Here is a 20,968-nt window from a genome sequence, read left to right as displayed (position 1 = left end):
GCACACGGGCTTAGTTGCTCTGTGGCATGTGGGATCTTGCCAGACCAGAGCTAGAACCCGTGTCCCTTGCATTGGCAGGAGGATTCTTAACCACTGCGCCACCAGGGAAGTCCCTTCTCTGTTGTTTTTATACTTACTCATTTTATTGATTCTTAAGGACTGTTTACAAAAAGTGCTACATTTAAGATAGTTTCCAAATTTCTATCTAGTCTTCTTTCCTTTACTTTTCATAGTCCTTTACTTTTAGGATCCCTTTTAGATGTTTTCAGTTACTTCAGAATCCTTATATCCAAAACTGAAGTCACTGCCTTTCCCAAGTGCTGCCTCCTAACTTCTTTTGCCATCAGGGTAGTGTCATTTTTTTTCTCAAACATTAAAGCTCAGCATTCTTGTTGATTAACATTTTTCTTCAGTGTCTGAATTATGTCCTGTCATTCTTCAAAATATAACACATTCCACATTTTCACTGCCATCACTCTAATCCACACCTTTATCACATCGTATTTGGATTACTAAAATAGGCTTTTAGCTAGAGAAAGCTTAGGAAGCATTGACTTTAGATTATATATCATGTGGTTTGGTACTTAAGTCATATGGTCTCAGGTATTGACTTTAGTCTGTGTTTTACATCCCAAATAAAGCAAAAGAAAATCCTTGAGGGCAGAGACCCCATCATGCTTTTGGATCTGCCACAGCATCCAGGCACATGTGAGACCATAGAGTGTCACTCAGTAATATTTGGCTCATCGATATTTGCAAGAAACTGCAAGAAATAGGGAAACTGAACTACAATAAAATGTTTAAAGATGCTCTGGTAAAGGGCTACAAGAATTAAAAATGAATAGAATACAGAAAGATTATATTCTACAAAATGTCTTATGAGACATAGGTAACCTTAATACACACACTGTACATTAACAATTATAAAACAGTAGATTCTCATTATTTGTGATAGTCATGTCCTATAGTGTTAGCAGGAACACTGAATTAGCAAATACTGGTTCACTGCTCCTAAGGGAAATACAGGTTAGGTTCCTTTGAGCTTCTGGTCACGTTTTTGTCAACCAACCAATACATAACCTTGTTTTACGTGTGTTTGTGTTTAAAGCCACATACTTAATATATATGGTTGATCCATTAACATTAAACTCACGGCCAGCAGCACTCAGGCTTGAGGGAAGCTCACCTAACACACAGATCTCCATGAGGCACAGCACAGCCTTCCAACACTTAGGAACCCTGGACATCACTTCATCACTACGCTTTGGGGCCATTTTAAACAATGAAGTCACCAACAGAAAGCACAAAAAGGTGAAAAACATGGCACTGAATAGGTCACGAAGGGCCCCGTTTTCAGAGTGGGAGCAGAGCGGAAACACGAAGGCAGGTCATGGACTAGTTTGACCTAAGCTGGGAAGACATGTGTCAGGCAAGTTTTTCATTGCTCTGTTCATGTCCAAGAATGAACACACAGGGGTTAGAAATTTATTTTAGAGAGGAGTCTAATTTGCAAATATGGAATCTGCAAATGAGGAACAAGTGTACTTTTTCAACGCACTGATAAAAACTGACATTCAGGAGAAGCAGAAAAATGAATTTATGGCATGATAGATTTTGTAAAATTGTATTTAAGGACTTGAAATTTGAATTTAAGGCAGCCATAAATTTTCATCCATAACATTATATTGGGGTCAATACATGACCCAACGTGGTTGTCCACTTACTACCCTCTGCGTGTTCAAGATCCCACCCAACCGGGGGCTTCCCTGGTGGCGCAGCGGTTGAGACACCCATGTCCCAGGCACAAGGCAGTGAAAAAGATGATTACTGTCCTGAGTTTGCGTTGCACGCTGTAGGTGTTTTTCAGTTTTGCCTCAGCACAGTTTACGGTCCATATTCTACACAAAGTAAAACAGAATGGAAGCCATTATTCAGTTAATTGAGGTTTAAACACAAACCATGGAGGCGAGCTTTCTGTCAGTTACCCTTACGAGCTGCCTTCTTCTGTCAGCCTCCATACTTTTTCCCATACAGTCAAAATACAAAATAAGGTGGCTAAAAAGACAGAAGATAGCCATAGGTGAGGCTTTTAGGGAGAATATCCATAAAAAATGAAAAGGGCTTATTGGGGGTGCTAGTAACAGAAGGGGTGCATTTAGGGAGAGAGCTTTGCAGGAAAGAGGGCTAGTGAGGAATCCCTGGGGGCGGGACACTCCATTCCCAGCTGTTACTTTAAACACTTCTCAACCCTCCAGACCTTCAAGCCTGACAGCTCTGCACGGTGAGAAGACTGCAGAGCTAGGACGGTAAGCGGAGGTACTGCCTGTCAGAGGCTGAGGGGTCTGGGGGTTCTGGGTGCGCTCAGGAGCTGGGCTGAGGACGGATTCCACAGGCTCCTTACACAAATCTCCGCTCCCGATGCCTCAGGGATAACACGGGGATGGGGGAGGCCAACGTCTGGGTCACGTGCAGAAGAGGGATAGTGACACTAATAAATGTCCAGTCCGCTTCTCCACTTCCCGCTCCTGCCAGGGGGGGCCCGCTGTTCACTCACTGCTCACACGGCCCGCCTGCTTCTCATACCCAACATCCCGCACCCCCGGCTAAGTCTTAGGCTTGAAAATACTCAAAGGGCTGGCCTTACTTTGAGATATACTTCACAAAAGTATTTGTCCTCCTAGCCTGCCCTGCTTTTCTTTTCTCTCCATCAGCAACAGAACTTGGGCCGTTTCTATCATCCTTAGCATTGGAAAGCCAGTGAGGACAAGGTATCCAGCAGGTGCCTAACGACCAGCGTTTGTGGCCTGGCCTCGAGATGGCCTTAAGAGACTTTCTTTTTAGCTCTCTGGCCTTTTCCAGCGGCAGAGACAACTGCTAGATTAGGAAGGATGTAACCTTGGAGGTGGCCAAACACAGACCTCAGTTACTAGCGTGAAACGAGGCAGCCGATTTTTTACTGGGGAGGCGGGAGTAAGGAGAAGAGATTGGGAGGAAGGGTAAGGAACAGAGGGTACCAGGACTTCCCTGGCGGCCCAGTGGTCAGGACACTACGCTTTCACTGCCACGGCCTGTCTTCAATCCCTTGTCAGGGAACTAAGGTCCTGCAGCCAAAAACAAAAACACAAACAAAAACACAGAGGGTACCGAGATGCTCTTCAACCACCTGTCAGGTGAACCATAAAAGACACGTGCCTGCCCTCCAGGCTTCGCCAGCAGGTAGGGACTCGTTTCCTCCAGGTCACGCCCAGCAAGCAAGGACCATATGAACTGCGTGTTCTTCTGGACCAATAATGCTTACTTTCCTCTCGCAAACAGGTTTATGAGAGTCAAATCCAAAACTGCCTTTTCCTCTAGGTCTTGATAAATTGTTGCAGAAAAGAAGTGCTGGCAGATACTTTCTATACCCACGTATTTACATCTAGTTATTTTCTTTCAAGGCCCACCTTCTACCACCACCACCCCCGACCCAGTTCATCTCCCGGCTTCTAGTCCCTACTCAGCCAGGATTCACTGTATTAAACATTACATTATCTAACGATGCCATGTCACTCCTCTCTCCTAACCCCACTTAAGCTTTTTTCAGAATAGGCTCCTGCCTTTTTGTATCTTCCACAGGACTTAGTAGGCATTAAATACCAGCTTGCTAACCGATTTTCAGTGAATACTGTCTACCTGTCATAAAATTCCAAGTATCACAATTCTCTAAAGGCACTAATACAGATCACTTCCTAATTATGCAAAGCTCTTGAAACTGTGATTTAAAGCTTTTAGTGGAACCTCAGAATTCCTGAAGACAGTATGAAAGTGCGTAAAATAAGGTAAGATTATAGAAGCTACGATCCGTGTCACCACTAAGAGACTGTGGCAGCATCGTAGGAGGTAAGGTGAAGAGAGACGGCATAACCTATTTCAGTTTGAAAACCAGAACTTTAAGCCCTGTAGGTGCTCACATTGATACACAGTATAATATCTGACATTTAGAAGCTTGGCCAGAGTTATAAATGAGTCATGCTAGAAAATAAGATTGATGGTCTTATGATTTTAATCCATTTGGCAGTTAATAAGAATTCAGTAAAATAGCATGCATTAAGTGGCCTTTACTGACATTTCACGTTCAGTTATTCATTATTGTATCTTCAGTTAATTATATGATAAGTTCTTTTCTATTTGCTGTGGGAATTTAAATGTAAGATAAATACAAAATACATTTGTGTTTTAATGAATACTCAATGAAGCCTTTTTTTTTTTTTTTTTCCTGAGGTATTCCTTTCAATCTGGTTTCATCCCAGATCTTTCTTTTTACTTCCCCTAGGAAGAGTCTATTAAACCACACAATGGATCTGGAACCAATGAACTTGAGTTTTAATTACATCAGACATATTTTTTGATCTCATCATACAATACCAATACAAAAGCACCGCCCATGCCTCTCAACACATTGGACCAGGCGCCTTTGAAGAAAGCCTTGGGTCCTTCGTCTTTTGCAATCTTCCTCCAGCAGTCCACTGTCCCAGAGTACATAATATCCGCTGTGGAAACAAATGTTGGTAAGGGCTCCATAAGTCTGGGGGAAAGAGACTTTTCCTCCAAAAGACATCTGCCCACATAGTCATCAGTGTTATAAAGGTCACTTTGAGCCTTCCGCCCAGCTCTATGCACATTCAACGGGATGTCCCCTCCCCCTGCATAACTGCTGGGGGGGGGGGTCTCTGGTGATTCCTACTTCAGCTCAACTCAAGAGCAACTGAAGAACTGGGGTGATGAACCAGCTAATTCACAGAAGTCAAACAGAGAAATAGGAAGGGAGCTGGGTGAAGCGGAGGTATTAAGCTGGGTGGTCCCCTTTGTTATGGATGAGAAAACTGAGGCCTAATCTCAGATTACACTGCCTAAGGTTAAAATAAGAGATGCAATTATTAGGTTGAACCCTAAGAAACTGCCAACATTCAATGTTTTTTTACTGTAAACATGGCAATTTCATATGTTTCAACCTATGGAAGCCAAAACTTTTCCTATCGCAACAGACTGCTTCAGGCCATCTCTCCCCCAGCTAAATCACCCTCCCCAACAGTACTTGTAATAACTAGATAAGACAAGAAGTGTTTTTAAATAAACTAGCTGACCACTTCAATTCTTTCCCCTTGTTTCTGCGCCCAGGCTCTAAGGGAAAAGGGCCTAAGGCCTCTACGATGCTAGACACCTAGTTAAGTTCACTTCTAAACATCCCGTTTTTGGTGTTATCATTTCTTTGATAAAAATAAAAAATCTTTTTTTAAAGGAATAGTTGAGAATGTCGGGGAGGACTCATTATCATCTTTCTTTCCTAAATTCTTAGCACAATTTTAACAACTTAGAATAGTGAAGGCTGTAACGAGCACTGACTAGTATTCTCCTTGAGCAGAAAAACAAGATTCTTATAGGTCTCAGGCTTACCCCCTTTCCGACCAGACTGCATCATCATCCTACGGCGGACAGTGTCAAAGGGGTAGGACACCAGCCCTGCGACCGCCGTCACAGTCTGGGCAATCATCCAGCTCACGATAATGTGCACATTCTTGGGGTCAGGCAACATCCCTGTGGGCAGAGCCAAGAAACCAAATGACCATGACATGATTCCTCTGAGCAGCTGAGCATAAAGCAGGTGGGGATGGAGAACAGGCCACCACACCTCCAACTCCATGCCCTACCCTTCCAGAAGAGTCCGCCCTTCGTGGGGTGCCTCATGAGTAACCAGGCAGCCAACAAAAGCTGGTGGCACACTCCCCGGATCCTCAAAGCCAGAGCTGTGCCCAGTGCACAGGGCATGTTGAAGTGGCTCCAAGTTAAACTTGGTAACTGATAGAGGGAGCTGGGCTCCCCCTTCATCCATCCCCGCTGAATAACTCAAGGCCAGTTTATTTCAGTAGAGGACAAGGAGAATCCCCCAGCTATTGATCCACGCCTCAACACCTCCTCACTGAGAAGGCTCAGTTTAGGCCAGGGCAAGGGACAAACAAGATCAACAAATACAAAGTCCTTTATCAGTTAGAGATCCCTCAGGATCCTCTCTGCACACACCCTCCTTCCCGCTCTGCACCCCCTGATGCCCTTCTCTCACCCTTGGCCGTGTCATAGACTCCAAAGTAGGCGGCTCTGTAGATAATGATGCCCTGGACAGAGACGTTGAAACCCTGGTAGAGACCCCTCAGGCCATCAGACTTGAAGATCTTGGTGAGACAGTTGCCCAGACCAGTGAACTCACGCTGGGCAGCACCCTTGCCCACGTCGGCGGCCAATCTGGTCCTAGCAAAGTCCAGCGGGTAGACAAAGCAGAGAGAGGTGGCCCCAGCTGCCCCACCGGAAGCCAGGTTACCGGCAAAGTAGCGCCAGAACTGCTTATGCCTGTCCACGCCCCCCAGGAAGATCTGCTTGTACTTGTCCTTGAAGGCGAAGTTGAGAGCTTGGGTGGGGAAGTAACGGATCACGTTGGCCAGGTTACCCCTCCAGAAGGAGAGAACGCCTTGCTCCTTGGGGATTCTCACCACGCAATCAATGATCCCTTTGTATTGCTTCTCAGCACTGATCTGTTGGCTGGCATGCTGGACCTGTGGAGGGGAGGAGGGTGGTGGAGGACAGGCCGGGCAAAGGGAAGGAAAGACGACAGGAGAACAAGGTTTGCACTTCCTGAATTTCCTTGTTTAAAAAGGATGGGGAAATCAAATGAATACTGAGTAAATGTGTTAGCTACTTGGATAATGCGCCCCCCAAACCCAATTTTGCCTCAATTATCAGGGCATTTGAGAGAAAAGTTTCTGCTCCAAATAAACAGAAAGGACGATTTGATTACATAAAGGGAGTCATTTATTTGTTGCATTTTTCCCTAGGTGCCAGAACTATACTAGGGGCTTACTGGGAGATAGAAATGATTAAAGATCCTTGCCCCAAAGGACACCTGCTCTGATTTGACAGACATGATTGGGCAGGAGATGAGAATTCCTCAGTCTCTCTCTAGTCTCCCTGGAGACCAGGATCTCTGAGTAGTAGATGTTCTAACAGCAGGAGAAGGAATCCACTAGGCATTCAAGCCTGAAATTTTCAAGAGGATTATCCAAGTAATTAATTATTGAGGGGTTTGTTGCCGCGGGCAATTCGTTGGGGTTTTTCTTGTTACTGATCATCTTGACTCCCAAATTGAAAACGCCCAGTTCCTCATTGGAGGGGCCCTTGCCTTTTGGGCAAGTGAAAAAAAAAAGGATACATGGGATGATGAGAACAAACCATTCAGAGACCAGGCTGGGGAGGAAAAGATTTGGGGAAAGGATGAGTAAAGCGATCTAAGTTTATTCTGAAAATTGTTTCTTAGTCTCTCAAAATCTCTTTATGTGCAAAATGGGGAAAAATAATACCTACCTTAAAGAGGTCATACAAAGATGAATGAATAATAGATATGTCAGCCTATAGCACAGCGCATGGGACATCGTAATAATCTCGAGTAATAATTATTTTGATGTTTTTATTGTAAAAGGTGGATGCAGGTAAGAGGATGCAAGGGACTTTGAAAATCAAGAGGTGAGGCCGACCCAAGAAGCCTGAGTGCCCGCGCTGTCCCCGAGCAGGATCTGGCTGGCTGCAACCTACTCCGGGTGGGTTTCCATATATAGACACCCGCACGCCGGGCGCCACCCGACACCGGGAACCTGCTACTGACTGACGCTGGACCTGTCTCTGAGCAGAGGGCACCTTCCCCTTCTCGCAGGCCGCGCGCCGGGCCCAGGCCTACAGCGGATTTTCGGCGGCGCCCCGCTTCCCCTCGCCCCGCAGCTCCCCCGGGCTCCGCGTGCCCCGCCCCGCGCCCAGCTCGCCGCGCTCGCGCCCGCTCGGTCTTCACCTGCAGCAGCAATTTGACCCTCTCGATGGGGGCAACCGCGGTCTTGGAGATGGCAGCGGCGACGCCGCCAGCCAGGAAGTCCTTCAAGAAGCTCAAAGCCTGGTCGCTCATGGTGACAGCCGGGCGCACACAGCCTCCGGGAGCCGCGCTCTCGCTCTCTTCGCCTGGCCAGGCACAGAGTCCCCGGCTCTCCGGTCGTGCCCGCCCCGCCGGCAGCCGGCCTTATATGCCCCGCCCAGCCTCTCGCGAGAGGAGTAGGGACCCCGGGGCCGTGCGCGCCCCGCGCATTGGCTGGACAGGTGCGCGGAACCCCCTACCCCCACCCCTGTCGGCCCCCTCCTCTGCAGAGGGCAAAAGGGGCAAAGGCGCTTCCGGGAGGCAGGAGTGGGCCGGGGACTGTGCCTTTACTTGGGACGTTTAAAGGGCGAATTCATGTTATCTGTCCCGCGAGCAGAGGGAACACCGTGTCTGTGCAGCATGTGGGCCGCTGTATTTATAGCACAAGGAGGCTTAGTCCCGGGCCTTACCTGGACGCAGACACAGGACCTGCAGCCTCCAGCCCAGCTCGCTTTAGCCTCGGGCCTGCACGCGACCCGCCCCTGGCCAAGGCCTGAAATGCTACTTTTTCTTCTAATTCCTTGTAACTGTGTCCCTTACCAGAGCTCCCTGCCTGAATGCGGGCCTCTAAAGAGTTGTGTGCGTTCACAAATAAGATCCGCCAAAATAAATACACTAACGTCACTTGATGCTATGGTTGCTTCATCTAATTTGGCAACCTGCTGAATCCCCTCTTCTCACCATTCAATCGTTCAGTCCTTCATTCTGCTATCAAATGTTTCTGTGCCGGGCGCTCTGCGCCACCAGGACAGGCCGAGTGCAGGGGGCCACTAGGTGAATACTTATTTTAACAAGTTGTGTGTGTGTGTGTGTGTGTGTGTGTGTGCTGTTTTTCTATTGGGTCAGCCTGTAACCCCATGATACATAGCCCCAAGGACCTTATAGGATGGATACAGGATACCTTTTTTAAAAAAATCCCTTAAGGGCTTAATGTTCCACTCTGCTCTCAATGGAATCTCAGCACATATTCTGGGTGGAATGTTCTCAGGCAGCTGGCGGCTTTCTGAGGGTCAGTGCTGTTACCCTTCCCATTGGAGTAGCTGGGTGACCGGGATGTTAAGTAAGAGAAGGTCGAATCCTTGACTGTATTGCCTCTTTTTAATAGACACCTGGGGTGGGAGAGATATATGCTATCTAGTCCTAGGAATTGATTGCAATTAATTTGTGGAGTTTTTTTTAAGAAAATATATTACTATGAGCTTTGATTTTCCTTAACATTTTTTCTAGACAGTTCATATAATCATACAGGTTTTCAAATACAGCTGTTCCTTCCCCTAGAATGATTGCTCTAAACTCTTTACACTATCCAATTCTCTTGCCATGTTTGTTAATGTTTGTTTGTACACTGGACAAAGTTTATTCACCTTTTTCACAAGCTTGCTGTTGAGGGCAGACAGCTATCACGTTAGGCATTGAGTGAGCTGCAGCTTTGTGTCACTCTGCGTTTGGAGGCTTTAGTAGAGCTGAGGTCACTAAGTTGGGTGCCAGGACCACAAAGCGTATGCGTTTATCTGAGGTTGGAGAAGACTAGAGTCCAGAAATCCAGGTGAGCTGTATGAAAGCTAGCAAAGTGCAAATTTACCAAGGTCAGAGCAGGCAGAAGATCCAGGATTCAGCATAAACAGAAAAGTCCACAACCACTTAAAACTCAAAAAGTTGGGAATTCCCTGGTGGTCCAGTGGTTAGGACTCCGTGCTTTCACTGCTGGGGCCCAGGTTCAATCCCTGGTTGGGGAACTAAGATCCCACAAGTTGTGAGATGTGGCCAAACAGAAAAAGAAAGTTTTGTCTGCCTATATGCCTGGATTTATTTTTACTGTCGAGCTGTTCAATTATTTAAATATCACAAGAAGTTTTTTTAAACAGACATTTAAGTTAAATATTAACTTATATTAATTCGGGAAGTTTTATCATCTTTGTTACACTTAATTTTACCGATCAGGATTTTTAGTATTTCCTAAGTGGGAGATATCATATCTCTCCTTGGCTTCTGTCCAATTATCCTGTCACGTCAGAGGAGCTGTAGCTGGAATCCTTGACAAGAGGTTTTCCATGGACATCTGCACACTGTCCTCTCCCTCCATGGGCTTTCTCAGAAAGGAGAGGCCTCAGATGTCCCCAGGAGCATGGGGTGTCTGTGATCACAAGATCTGGGTATCACTTACACAGGCAGGGGTGAAAATGGCGCTCAGTAGAACATGCGTCTGCCTGCCAATCCCAGTACTTGGAGGCTTTCTGCCAGCCTGAGGATGGACAAGGCATCTGAGATAAGAGAGAAAACTCTGCTTTCAAATGTGGCATGGTGTCCTGGAGACTGGGGTGGGATGGGGGGAGGGCTATGTAGAAATGAGAGTAGTGTATTGAGCGGGTTTTTGGATTTTAGTGGCAGCTTTTAAAGAATTGGTCTCTTTTTACCAAATTGGGACTAGAGAACGGGAGCTGCTAAAGAGAAAAAGGCCCAAGAAATTTAAAACAAACACTTAAGGACTTGGTGATGGTGGGGCTAATGCACTGCCTGCGTGTAGGTGCACCTCTAAAACTGGAAGGGAGTAGAACGCACTATTACTATCTGTTCATGTGGTAAAAACTCCGGCCTTAAACAAAGAGGAATGAATTCTGAAAATTTATCCTTTGATCGTATAAGACCATACGTGAACTGCTGAACTTCAATCAAAGACTGAAGTAGACTCATTCATTTTCACGCATTGATGCATCGTTTCCAAAAGACCAAACAAAACAAATCCTATATTTCTCCACAGTTCTCGCTTGGGGCAGCTTAATTAATTAGAATGATACCTTAATTAACAAATTCTTTATAAGAAAGTGTCTTAATAGTAAAGTCCTCATTAAAGGGCACACACACATCACATGCCTTCAGAAATCATGTGTATTCATGCAAAACACTCCAACTACCAGCTCCTACTTAGCTCATGCCAAGAAAATTATGCAACTACAAAATCTGTCTTCTTTTTAACCTGTTTGTTCATTGTAGAAACTGCTTTTACTCTTTAGTGATCAACTCCCTTGGGTATCCACTCTCCTTCCTTTATCCATCAAAATAGAAATGATCTGAACCATTCACTCACCATTCATTCATTCATTCATTTCCTTTTCATCTTTCAGCAAGCATTATTGCATGCCTTCTCTAGACACAAAACACCGTTGGGCACTGGTGATACAAAAATCAGCAAGGTAAGAGTGCTGCCCTAGAGAAGCTCACATGGCAGGAACAGACATACTTGTGCTGCCTATAAGGGTGTTCCAAGGTGGTGAGACAAGGGTCCAAGTAGGGCTGTGGTTGTACTTCCAGGTGAGTGACTTTCAATGTGCTACCTGAGTCAGAACTTGTATTTTTATTTTAGGAATGCTTAGGACACAAAAGTTTTGTTAGAAGGATCTTAGGCATTATTATTTAAAGGAGGTGATTTCTGGGGCAGAGGAGCCCCTGAATCATCAAAAAGATGGTCAGAGGGATTTCTTCTCCCAGAAATCCCTCCTCCCTGGAGTAGTTGGCTCAGCTGTTGCTGGCAGGAGGAGCCTGCAAGCTTTCAGCCCCTGCAGCCTGTCCCCCACTCACAGAGGTGGACACCCCCTTCCTAAAGAGACCCATAACCTCTTCTCTCCCACCCAATCTTAGTACCCCCGCTTTACTTTATCCGCGGCCCCAGCAAGCATTTTCAGTCTTCTGTAATACAGTCAAGCTTATTTTTATGGATGTGTAATAATGTCTTCTGATCATAACCGTCCACCCTTCATGATTTACGGGCTTCTGATTTCACTGAACTACAGCCTCTATGAATAAAACCAATACTCACCTGGAGTTGTCTTGACTGCTGTTCTAAGTGTTGTACATTTCGAACTGGCTTCCCCAGTATTTAGTGTTTCCTTACCCTAGAATTGCTTTTTAAAAATACTTGCTTTATTCCTGTTATTATTTAAATCAGTGTTTAATAAATGTTATCCAAGAGTCCATTTTTGCTCATCTGTACTGTTGAATAACAATATATTGCTGTTTTAATATAGGAAGTCTCTTCCCCCGTATGCTTGCTTTTACCCCATGACCCTTCCTTTTTCAGTCAGCTAGACATTCTGTGTCATGGCCTCAGAAAAAGAAAACATTCAGAAAGCAAAGAAAATAAACAGTCTATTCTTGGCACTCGAATTTCCAAAGGAAGAGAAAGAATTCACGTCTACACAGGAGATTTGGTAGAATACCTGAGGGGAAGCAGAACTTCCTGCCCAGCCCACCCTTCCAAAGATTACCTCAAGTTTTCCCAAACCTGCAGTGAAAGGAAGAGAGTTAGAGAGAAAGCAAGGAGTGATTTGTTCGTTTGGGTCTTGAGGAGATGGGGCCCTGTACTCTCCCAAGCCCGGGGAGGCTGTGAGAAGCCAGGGAGACATGGCTGGGTGGTGGTTTAGGACGCAGTCAGAGACAGCCTTGCAGAGTTCATCCAGCATGAAAGGGAGCAGAACAAATCCCAGGCACTTGCCTGCTCAGGTGAAGGACCCGAGAAAAACCCATTACATTCCTCCTGCCCCTGTGTGGCCTGAGAGCACCAGAATACCATTCTGTAACCAAGGACACCAAAGTCAGCCGAGGGCGAGACCGACCTGAAGAGCCCTGTGGCTGGAAATGCGGCAAGTGTCAGGCGTGACCTTGGCGGGGCAATGACTGAAGACCAGAAGGGAATAAGGGAGGACCTGGCAGCTGATGCCAGCGTGGGGTGATCCAGGCCACGTGCCCTTCCTCCCTGGCCTTAGTGTTACAGACATCCCTGGAATGTAGATGGAATCCACCGGAAAGCGGTGGAGAGAAAAAGGGGACCCAAACTGTTTCTACCACTTGGCAAAAGGGAGCCTCTTCATAGAAATTAAATTGCTTTGCACAGTTGAGTTCGTGGGGGCAGTATTTGTACTTGCTATAGTATTTTCTTAAGTAAAAAAACCAATATACTAAAGGCATATCACAGTTTCGGAAACCACTGTTGCTCATTCTGTCAAGCACATTTCTTTAAGAAGGAGATGCAGACTTAATTGAGAGGGAGAGACAGAGGGAGGGAGTGTTGAGAGGGAGGGCCTTCAGGGCAGTTTACTCTATAAATCTCTGTGAGACTCCAACTTTTGCATTTCTATTAAATGGCTAAACTAAATAGGCACAGTAACTGACTCGTTTAACATACAAGCTCCATGATGTATTAAACACAATAGTTGTTCAATAAATGTTTTTTAAATGAGTAGGGAAATATCAAGCTTCAATTTCTAGTGCACTAGTTTATTTTTACAGTGAACCTATATGATGTTTTATTTATTTATTTTTATTGAAGTAAAGTTGATTTACAATGTTGTGTTAATTTCTGCTGTACAGCAAAGTGATTCAGATATATATATTCTTTTTTATATTCCATTATGGTTTATCTCAGGATATTGAATATAGTTCGCTGTCCTACACAGTAGTACCTGGTTGTTTATCCATTCTATATACAATAGTTTGCATACCCTAACCCCAAACTCTCAAACCATCCCTCCCCCATCTCCCCTCCCTCTTGGCAACCACAAGTCTGTTCTCTATGTCTGTGAGTCTGTTTCTGTTTTGTAGATGAGTTCATTTGTGTCTTATTTTAGATTCCACATATAAGTGATATCATATGGTATTTGTCTTTCGCTTTCTGTCTGGTGTACTAGTTCTTAAATTTTCAATAATGGAGCACCTGGAACCCACCTTAACTTTTGTGTAGCACTATGAAATGTGGGTACATAGAATTTCATCATATAAAGTAGGAGTAAATATACTAGCAGACATATGATTGTCTCTAATGTATGTCCGCCATGTAAAATCATAGCCACTTCAGTGGTGGATTTGTCAGTTTCTCCTGTAGTTGTGACAAATGTTCCTTTATACGTTTTAAGGCTTTGTTCTTAAAGGCAAAGAAAATTTGAATTGTTATATCTTCTTGGTGAATTTAACTTTTATCATTATGTTTTAGTCCTCTTTATCTGTAGTGATATTTGTGCCCTAAATTCTTAACCCCCTAAATGAACAGAGCAATACCTGCTTTTCTTTGGTTTGTATTTGCCTAGTTTATCTTTTTCTACTCCTTTACTTTCAACCATTCTGTATATTTGAGGTATGTTTTCCATAAACTTTTATATTTTCTTTTCCCCTTTTTAAAAAAGTCTAAGTTGATACTCATTCTTTTAGCTGGAGAGTTTGGACCCATTTCCATTTGTTGTGACCATTGGTATTTAAAAATTTTTATTTTTAAATAATTATAGATTCACAGGAAGTTGCAGGGGAATCACTACACATATTTTAAATTTTTACTTGTGCCATTTTATTTTATAATTTCTATTTGTCCTCCTTGTTCATGTCCTTGAAAGTTACCATTTACATTATTTATCTACCATGAATATCCTATGTCAACCACTATATATGTTTCTGAATTACATATTAAGGTGCTAATAACACTACAATGGTTATTAATTATTTTAGGTGGCTACTGTTTTGCCAGGTTCTGAGAATGCCAAGTTTCCTCTCTTGGTCTATTTAGGCACTGAGTATCTCTCTGGACTGTGATGCCAATTTATTTGCTGCTGCAGAAAACACTGACGTCAAATTAATTAGGAACTGACACAGTGGTCAAATATGTGCAGCTTGCTCTGCATAAGATGCTCTCTGGAAGAATTGCTTGAATTTCATAACATTATTCAATGTGGCCACTAGGGGGGGATCACATGTAGCTATTATACCATGTACCAGTTTGTGAGAGATGGCCTAACAGAGTATCAATACCACAGACTGGGTGGTTTAAACAATAAATTAATTTTCTCACAATTCTATAGGTTAGAAGTCCGAAATCAATATGTCAGCAGGTTTGGTTTCTTCCGAGGCCTCTCTTTGGCTTGCAGATGGCTGCCTTCTCACTGCGTCCTGGTCACATCACTCCTCTGTGATGGGGTTGTTCTTATATGTATCTGTGTTCCAATCTCCTCTTCATATAAGGACACCAGTCATATTGGATTAGGGCCTACCACAATGACCCTATTCTAACTTAATTTCCTCTTTGAAGGCTCTATCTCCAAATAGGATCACAATCTGAGGTACTGGGAGTTAGGGCTTCAACATACGAATTTTGGAAGAATACAGTTCAGTCCATAAGACACCAATAAGAGTGAAAAGACAAACCACAAATCAGAGAGAAAATAAGACTTTGCCCAATTTAAAAATAGATGAAGACTTGAACAGAAACATAGACTTCGCTAAAGGGATTATATTCATAGTTTAATAAGCACATGAAAAGGCGTTTGACATCATTACTCACCAGGGAAATGCAAATTTGGTTCAATCGTATAACATTGCCATTTCTGTAAGTCAATTTTCAGCAATTTCATAGGATTCAAGCTAAAGAAAACTCCACAGTGAGATGCCACCACAAATCTCAGAAGGCTAAAATTTAAAAAGACAGACTGCCAAACGCTGGCAGGAAGGCAGAACAACTGGAATCCTCATACACTGCTTGTGGAAATGTAAAACGACACAGCCACTTTGCAAATATATTTGATATTACCCGCTAACGCTACGCATGCGCTAACTCCACCGACCACCATTCCGCTGAGAAACAAAACAAAATACAAAAAACGTCGCAGGGAAATGCTAATAGAATGACCTGGTAAAGAGTAGATCTGTTTAACTATTCTAACCTCTTCGTCCGAAAAGCTGGGTAGAGAGGGACACAGTAAGTCCCCAGAATTTGTTTTGAGAAAGCAGAGACGGCTAGGATGGCGTTAGAAAGCGTTTCCGAGCAGCACCTGGTACAGTACTCGGTCCACGTTGGCTGATTTACCCAGAGAGCAGCGGGGTTATTTGCTTAATGTAGAAAGAACGGAGCTACCTTTAGATTAACCCCTTTCTTGCAGTTACCGTCTCTTGCTAAGCCTTTTGCTGGAGTTCGGGCAACCCCGCTATCCCTGCGTTTGGAGGCGCCTCAAGCGCTGTCCCCCAACCCGGGCCACCAACCTCGAGGCGCAGGGGCGCGACCAGGAGGTCGCGGAGGGCCATGCTGGCGCCCGCTCTGCTATCCGCTCCCCGGTGCCTCCGGGAGGAAGTAGGGCCTGGGGGCGGCGGACACACAGCCCTGGGTGCGGTGGGTCGGCCTCCTGCGCTCATCCCTCCTCTCAGCCCCAGGGCTCTGGCCCGGGCTTCTGGAGAAGTGATGCGGAAGGGGGTGCTGGGGGCTGGGCCCGTTGCCGTGGCAACCCGCACCCGGCGGCTAGCAGGGCCCAGGGCGCCAAGCCCAGCGCCTTTCGGCTCCTCCGGAACAGGAGAGCGGACTCCGGGAAACAAGCAGCCGAGCCGCGCGGCTGCGGGGACGCGGCCAGGGTGTGGACTAGGGGCACGACGGGGGCCGAAGAGAGGTTGGAAGGAAGCCGGGTGGGATCAGCGACCCCTGCGTTCTCGGTGTCTGGTTTTCAGCGCAAAAGCAGCCCAGCGCGCCTGGACTCTCGGCGGCGCCTCTCGGCCGCTAGGGGAGCCCGGGTCAACCTGGAACGCGGGCCCGGGATGCGCGCGCCCCCTTCCGCCCCCATAGTCCCGCCGCGGCGCCCGGCCCGGACCCTGCGCAGCCACCGACCTGGAGAGACGCTGTCCGGAGAGCCCCGCAGTGGCCCCAGCCCTCCGCGGGCTGACCCCCAGTGGCCCCGGCCCACAGGTGCGGGCGTGAGACATCCAGGGATCAACGCCGCCGAGCTTCCGCGGTCCCTCCGGGGCGGGTCGTCCTGCATCCGTGAGACACCGACACATCACGAACGGCATCATGAACTCTCTAAATCCAGCTCCCTACCGGCCCCTCACCTGCCCCCAGAGGTTCTTTTATTCGGTTTTCGAGTCTACCGCCCTGCAGGACACCGATGACTTCGTGCTGCGCACCGTACTTGGCTCTAAATCCATCATCGCGTTTAATTCTTTCAGAAAACCCAGGTAGGGGGTGCTACCTCTGTTTTGAGACTAAGGTGCTCGAATCTGGGAAGAGGCCCTAGCCCTGTATGACCTCTCCAGGCCAGGGCAGAAATGTGAAGCACCTCCAGCCGTGGCCTGATCTCAGCCTCCACAAGAGTGCAGCTGTTAAAAGCCCCGCCATTCATCCTCAGGGTGAATTTCGTTCAATTCAGCAATTGGGATCTAGCAGAAGCCTTTGTAGGTGGCTCTCTCCTTACCCTGCAAGAGGGGACTGGAAACAATCTATTTAAGCTCCTTTCAAACCAGAGATATAATGCATCAGTCATCTACAGCATTACACTTTATTGACATATAATAACCAACTTTTAATAACACTTTATCATTGTAAAGATCTCTCCCTTTCTTTTTTTTTTTTTTTTTTTTTTGGCCACAGCTCAGCATGTGGGGTCTTAGTTCCCCAACCAGGGATCCAGCGGGAGACCCCCTGCAGTGGAAGCTCGAAATCTTCAACGCTGGAATGCCAGGGAAGTCCTCTCTCCCTTACTTTATTACAGTTCATGTCATAATCACAAGTTGCTCCATGAAGCAGGTGATTATCTTTGTTTTACATGGGTGTAAACTGAAGCCCAGAGAGGGTCAGCAGCTTTGCCCAAGGTCACACACCTATAAGGCAGTTGGTTCCTTATTTAATGCCCCCCCCATATCTGCAGTAATATAGACATTCCTGTAAAGTATCACACATTTCAGCCATCACAATGTACACAAATACTATTCCACCTATTATACATGCAATTTTTTCAGGTGCAGAAGTTAAAGAAGTTTAGGACTTAGAAAACAAGAGATTTTGTTGTAATGAAGTTATTTCATTGGATATTTGGATATTTCATCAAAATATTTCATAGTTCCATTATAAAAGTGATGGATATAATTTAGAGGGAATAGCTCATCAAAAGCTAACTACCAAGTGTCACTTTTGAAGTCAGTTCCAGAAACAATCCTTTCTCGATTTCTGGAACAATGTCATATGTATATGTGGAACCATATGAAAATGATGGTATTTGACTGATTTTGGCCTACAAAACCATAATTTCATATGGCTTAACTTACTGTGATGTTAGTTATTTTATTTTACAGTCTTAGCCAGTTTTGGCCTGCATCATTCTTCCTTTTGGGGTGTGGGGAAATCACTCTGACTGGTCTAAGAATACTTTTGTGACGGGAGCCCTGGGTACTATAGGAATCCTTTTCCTTCTGTGCCTCTCCTTTCCAAGAGCTGCATATGACTGTCATCTTAGCAGGAAGCTCATGTTGGTTACACATGGTCACAGGCACATGATGCCCTCACAGAGGTCATACTCAGTACTTTCTACAGTAATAGAACTGTCTTCCAGATGGAGTTTGTTTACATATTTTATATTCAGAGCTAACAAAATAAATTTTGCAGGTGAATTTACCTTGTTGTGTTTTTCTCTCTAAGCAAAGAAGTAGAAGTTAAAAAAATGATTTTCTCATTCAGTCCCACAATGGTGTTAATAATGACTTAGCTGCTAAAACATAAGAATGCCCTTCTGCTTCTCAGGATACAGTTTAGTATTTGAATTGTGTCTGCACCTCATGGTAGGTTGGGACCTTGAAGAAATTACTTAAATTTGTTGCATTTCAGTTTCTTTACCTGTAACATTTGAGAAACTGATGCACCTGTCATGATTGGTGTGTGTGTGTGTGTGTGTGTGTGTGTGTGTGTGTGTGTGTGTGTGATGAATGTGTGTGAAATGCAGGCTCTGGTTAAAGGTCAGCTCCTTCCTTCCTCTTCCCTTCCACGTCTCTCTGACATGCGTGGGGAATCCCACCCATATCTTACTCAGTGTGCATATAGTCCGTCTGTGAGTGAAAACCTCAGTGGTTAGTAAGAAGTGCTTTCACTACACAAATAAGATAGGACAGGTATTATCTTTATTTTTCTGATGGGGAAACTGGGAACAGAGATGGTAAATAATTTGCCTAAGAATAAAAAAAGAAAAACATATAAAACACTAATCTTGTTCAGAAATGCAGTAACAGTAACAGATGCACCAAATATTTATTACTAGTTCAGTGACAGCATCTAGTGGGTTCTGTAAGCCAGATACAAACAATGTGCCTATATTTGTACAGTTAACTACTTCAGATGCCTTGTGGTTAAGAAGTTTCAACTATGTTCTAAATGACTAATAGGAAATAGAACAAACGTGAAGTTTAGTATTTCCTTTTTACTCAACAGTGGAAAAAGCTATAGGGGAAAGTGAGAAGGGAGCTAATATTTCGGTTGAGAACTTAGACTGTGTACCAGAACTTGTGCCAAGTTACACATGTCACATCTTTTAAATTTTATAAATATGTTAGGTAGGCATCTCCATTTTACAGATGACAAAACTGAGGCTCAGAGAAGGTAAATAACTTGCCTCAAATCATTCAGTCAATAAGAAGTAGAATTAGATTCAAACTCATATCCCGGCACTCCTAGACATTGTTGGAGAAAGTACCAATTTATAGATATTTGGAAGGAAATGTTATCAAGAGGCTTAAATATTCAGTCTCTCTGACTCAGTTATTCTACTAATGTAAAGTTATCCTAAGAAAATAGTTTGAAATACAGAGACTAGCTTATTGAATAAAATTCTTCATTAGAGAGTTATTCATAACAGGTAGAATGTGAAATGAACCTAGTAACCAATACTGGGGAAATGGCTAAGGAAACAGTAAGCTGTGGAGCTTCCATGGGATGGAATATTACACAGCTGGTAAAATAATCCTTTCCCCCCAAATTTGTAAAACTGTGAGAAAATGTTCATGTCATAAGGTTAGGTAAAAAGAACAAGATGTTAGGATATATTTTTATCTATTATATTAATTATAATAATGAATTGATAGTTATTAGTAATTAATTATGATAATATACATAATAATCTCAACCATTAAAACATATGCACAGAAAAAGAACAGGAATGCTAAACACCAAAATGTTACCATCAATTATCTCTGGGCAATGAAATTACATTTATTACTTTTCTTCTTTTAATCTTTTATTAAAATTAGTTTTATTAAAATGAATTTTTACCAGAAATTTAACATCTTTTCTGTAAGCAGATAAACTATTAAAAAACAAACAATTGTGTCTGTCTGATTTTAAAGTCTGTGTTTTCGCATCCATGCTGCATTCACTAGTGAGGTCTTGGCTCCTAATTTTATCTTCCTTGTCAGTTCCTTGGCTGTCCAGATCCCTGTCATTGTCACAAGGAATCCGAGCAGGTGACTTGAGTGTGAACATACCCATCCAGATAGGTAATAACAGGGAGGGTCAGGGGTAGGGAGCCTTCTGCCCTCTGCTCTCACCCCTCCCTTCTCTTTTCTGACTGCAGCGCCCAGCGTGGTACCTGGCATATGGTGGACCCTCAGTGAATGCTGGTTGAACGGATGAATCCTAGCCTTACTTTGTAATTTTCTCTCAGCTTTTGCCCCTGTGTTACATTTGGCTTCGAGCTCTGGTCACCTCTAGTCTAGTTCCAACATAGTGTTCATGAAGGCCATTCGCTGAGGGCCTATGAATTGCCACACTCTGTCCTAGGCTCTTTATACAATATACCGTTTACTTCTTAACAACCCTGTGAGGTGAGTGTTATTTCTTCCATTTCATAAGTGAAGAGACTGAGACTCAGAGAGAATTAGAAGTTACAAACTGCAGAGTCAGGACAGAGATTCAGAACCTAGTCATTGTCAAACTCCAGGGCTTGTGCTGTTCAACCACTGTGTTGGTACTGATTCTTCATATGTTGCATTTCTAATCATGACTTCAAGCCAAAAATGATTCATATATATATATATATATATATATATATATACACATATATATACATATATATATATATACAAAACTGAATATATATATATATTCTTATGCAGATTCTTTTCCCTTATAGGTTATTACAAAATACTGAGTATAGTTCCCTGTGCTATACAGTAGGTCCTTGTTGGTTATCTATTTTACATGTAATA

The 20,968-nt window shown here is 44.2% G+C and overlaps 1 protein-coding gene and 1 non-coding gene across 2 annotated transcripts; one reads left to right on the top strand and one right to left on the bottom strand.

Moving 5' to 3' along the window:
- Window positions 1-4,027: 4,027 nt before the first annotated feature.
- On the bottom strand, window positions 4,028-8,055 carry SLC25A4 (solute carrier family 25 member 4). Its single transcript, XM_007466523.1, has 4 exons — window positions 7,868-8,055; window positions 6,098-6,584; window positions 5,434-5,574; window positions 4,028-4,529 (listed from the first exon to the last, which is right to left on the bottom strand). The coding sequence occupies exons 1-4, from the start codon at window positions 7,976-7,978 to the stop codon at window positions 4,372-4,374; spliced, it is 897 nt and encodes a 298-aa protein (XP_007466585.1). The 5' UTR covers window positions 7,979-8,055; the 3' UTR covers window positions 4,028-4,371.
- Window positions 8,056-9,648: 1,593 nt separating this feature from the next.
- TRNAE-UUC (transfer RNA glutamic acid (anticodon UUC)) lies at window positions 9,649-9,720 on the top strand. Its single transcript has one exon. It is a non-coding gene; the product is annotated as a tRNA-Glu (tRNA).
- Window positions 9,721-20,968: the final 11,248 nt, after the last annotated feature.

The sequence above is a fragment of the Lipotes vexillifer genome, unplaced genomic scaffold (genome assembly GCF_000442215.2).
Source record: "Lipotes vexillifer unplaced genomic scaffold, Lipotes_vexillifer_v1.1 scaffold951, whole genome shotgun sequence".
NCBI classification, from domain to species: domain Eukaryota; kingdom Metazoa; phylum Chordata; class Mammalia; order Artiodactyla; family Lipotidae; genus Lipotes; species Lipotes vexillifer.
Note: the sequence above shows the minus strand (reverse complement) of the source record. Positions and strands in the feature narration are given on the sequence as shown.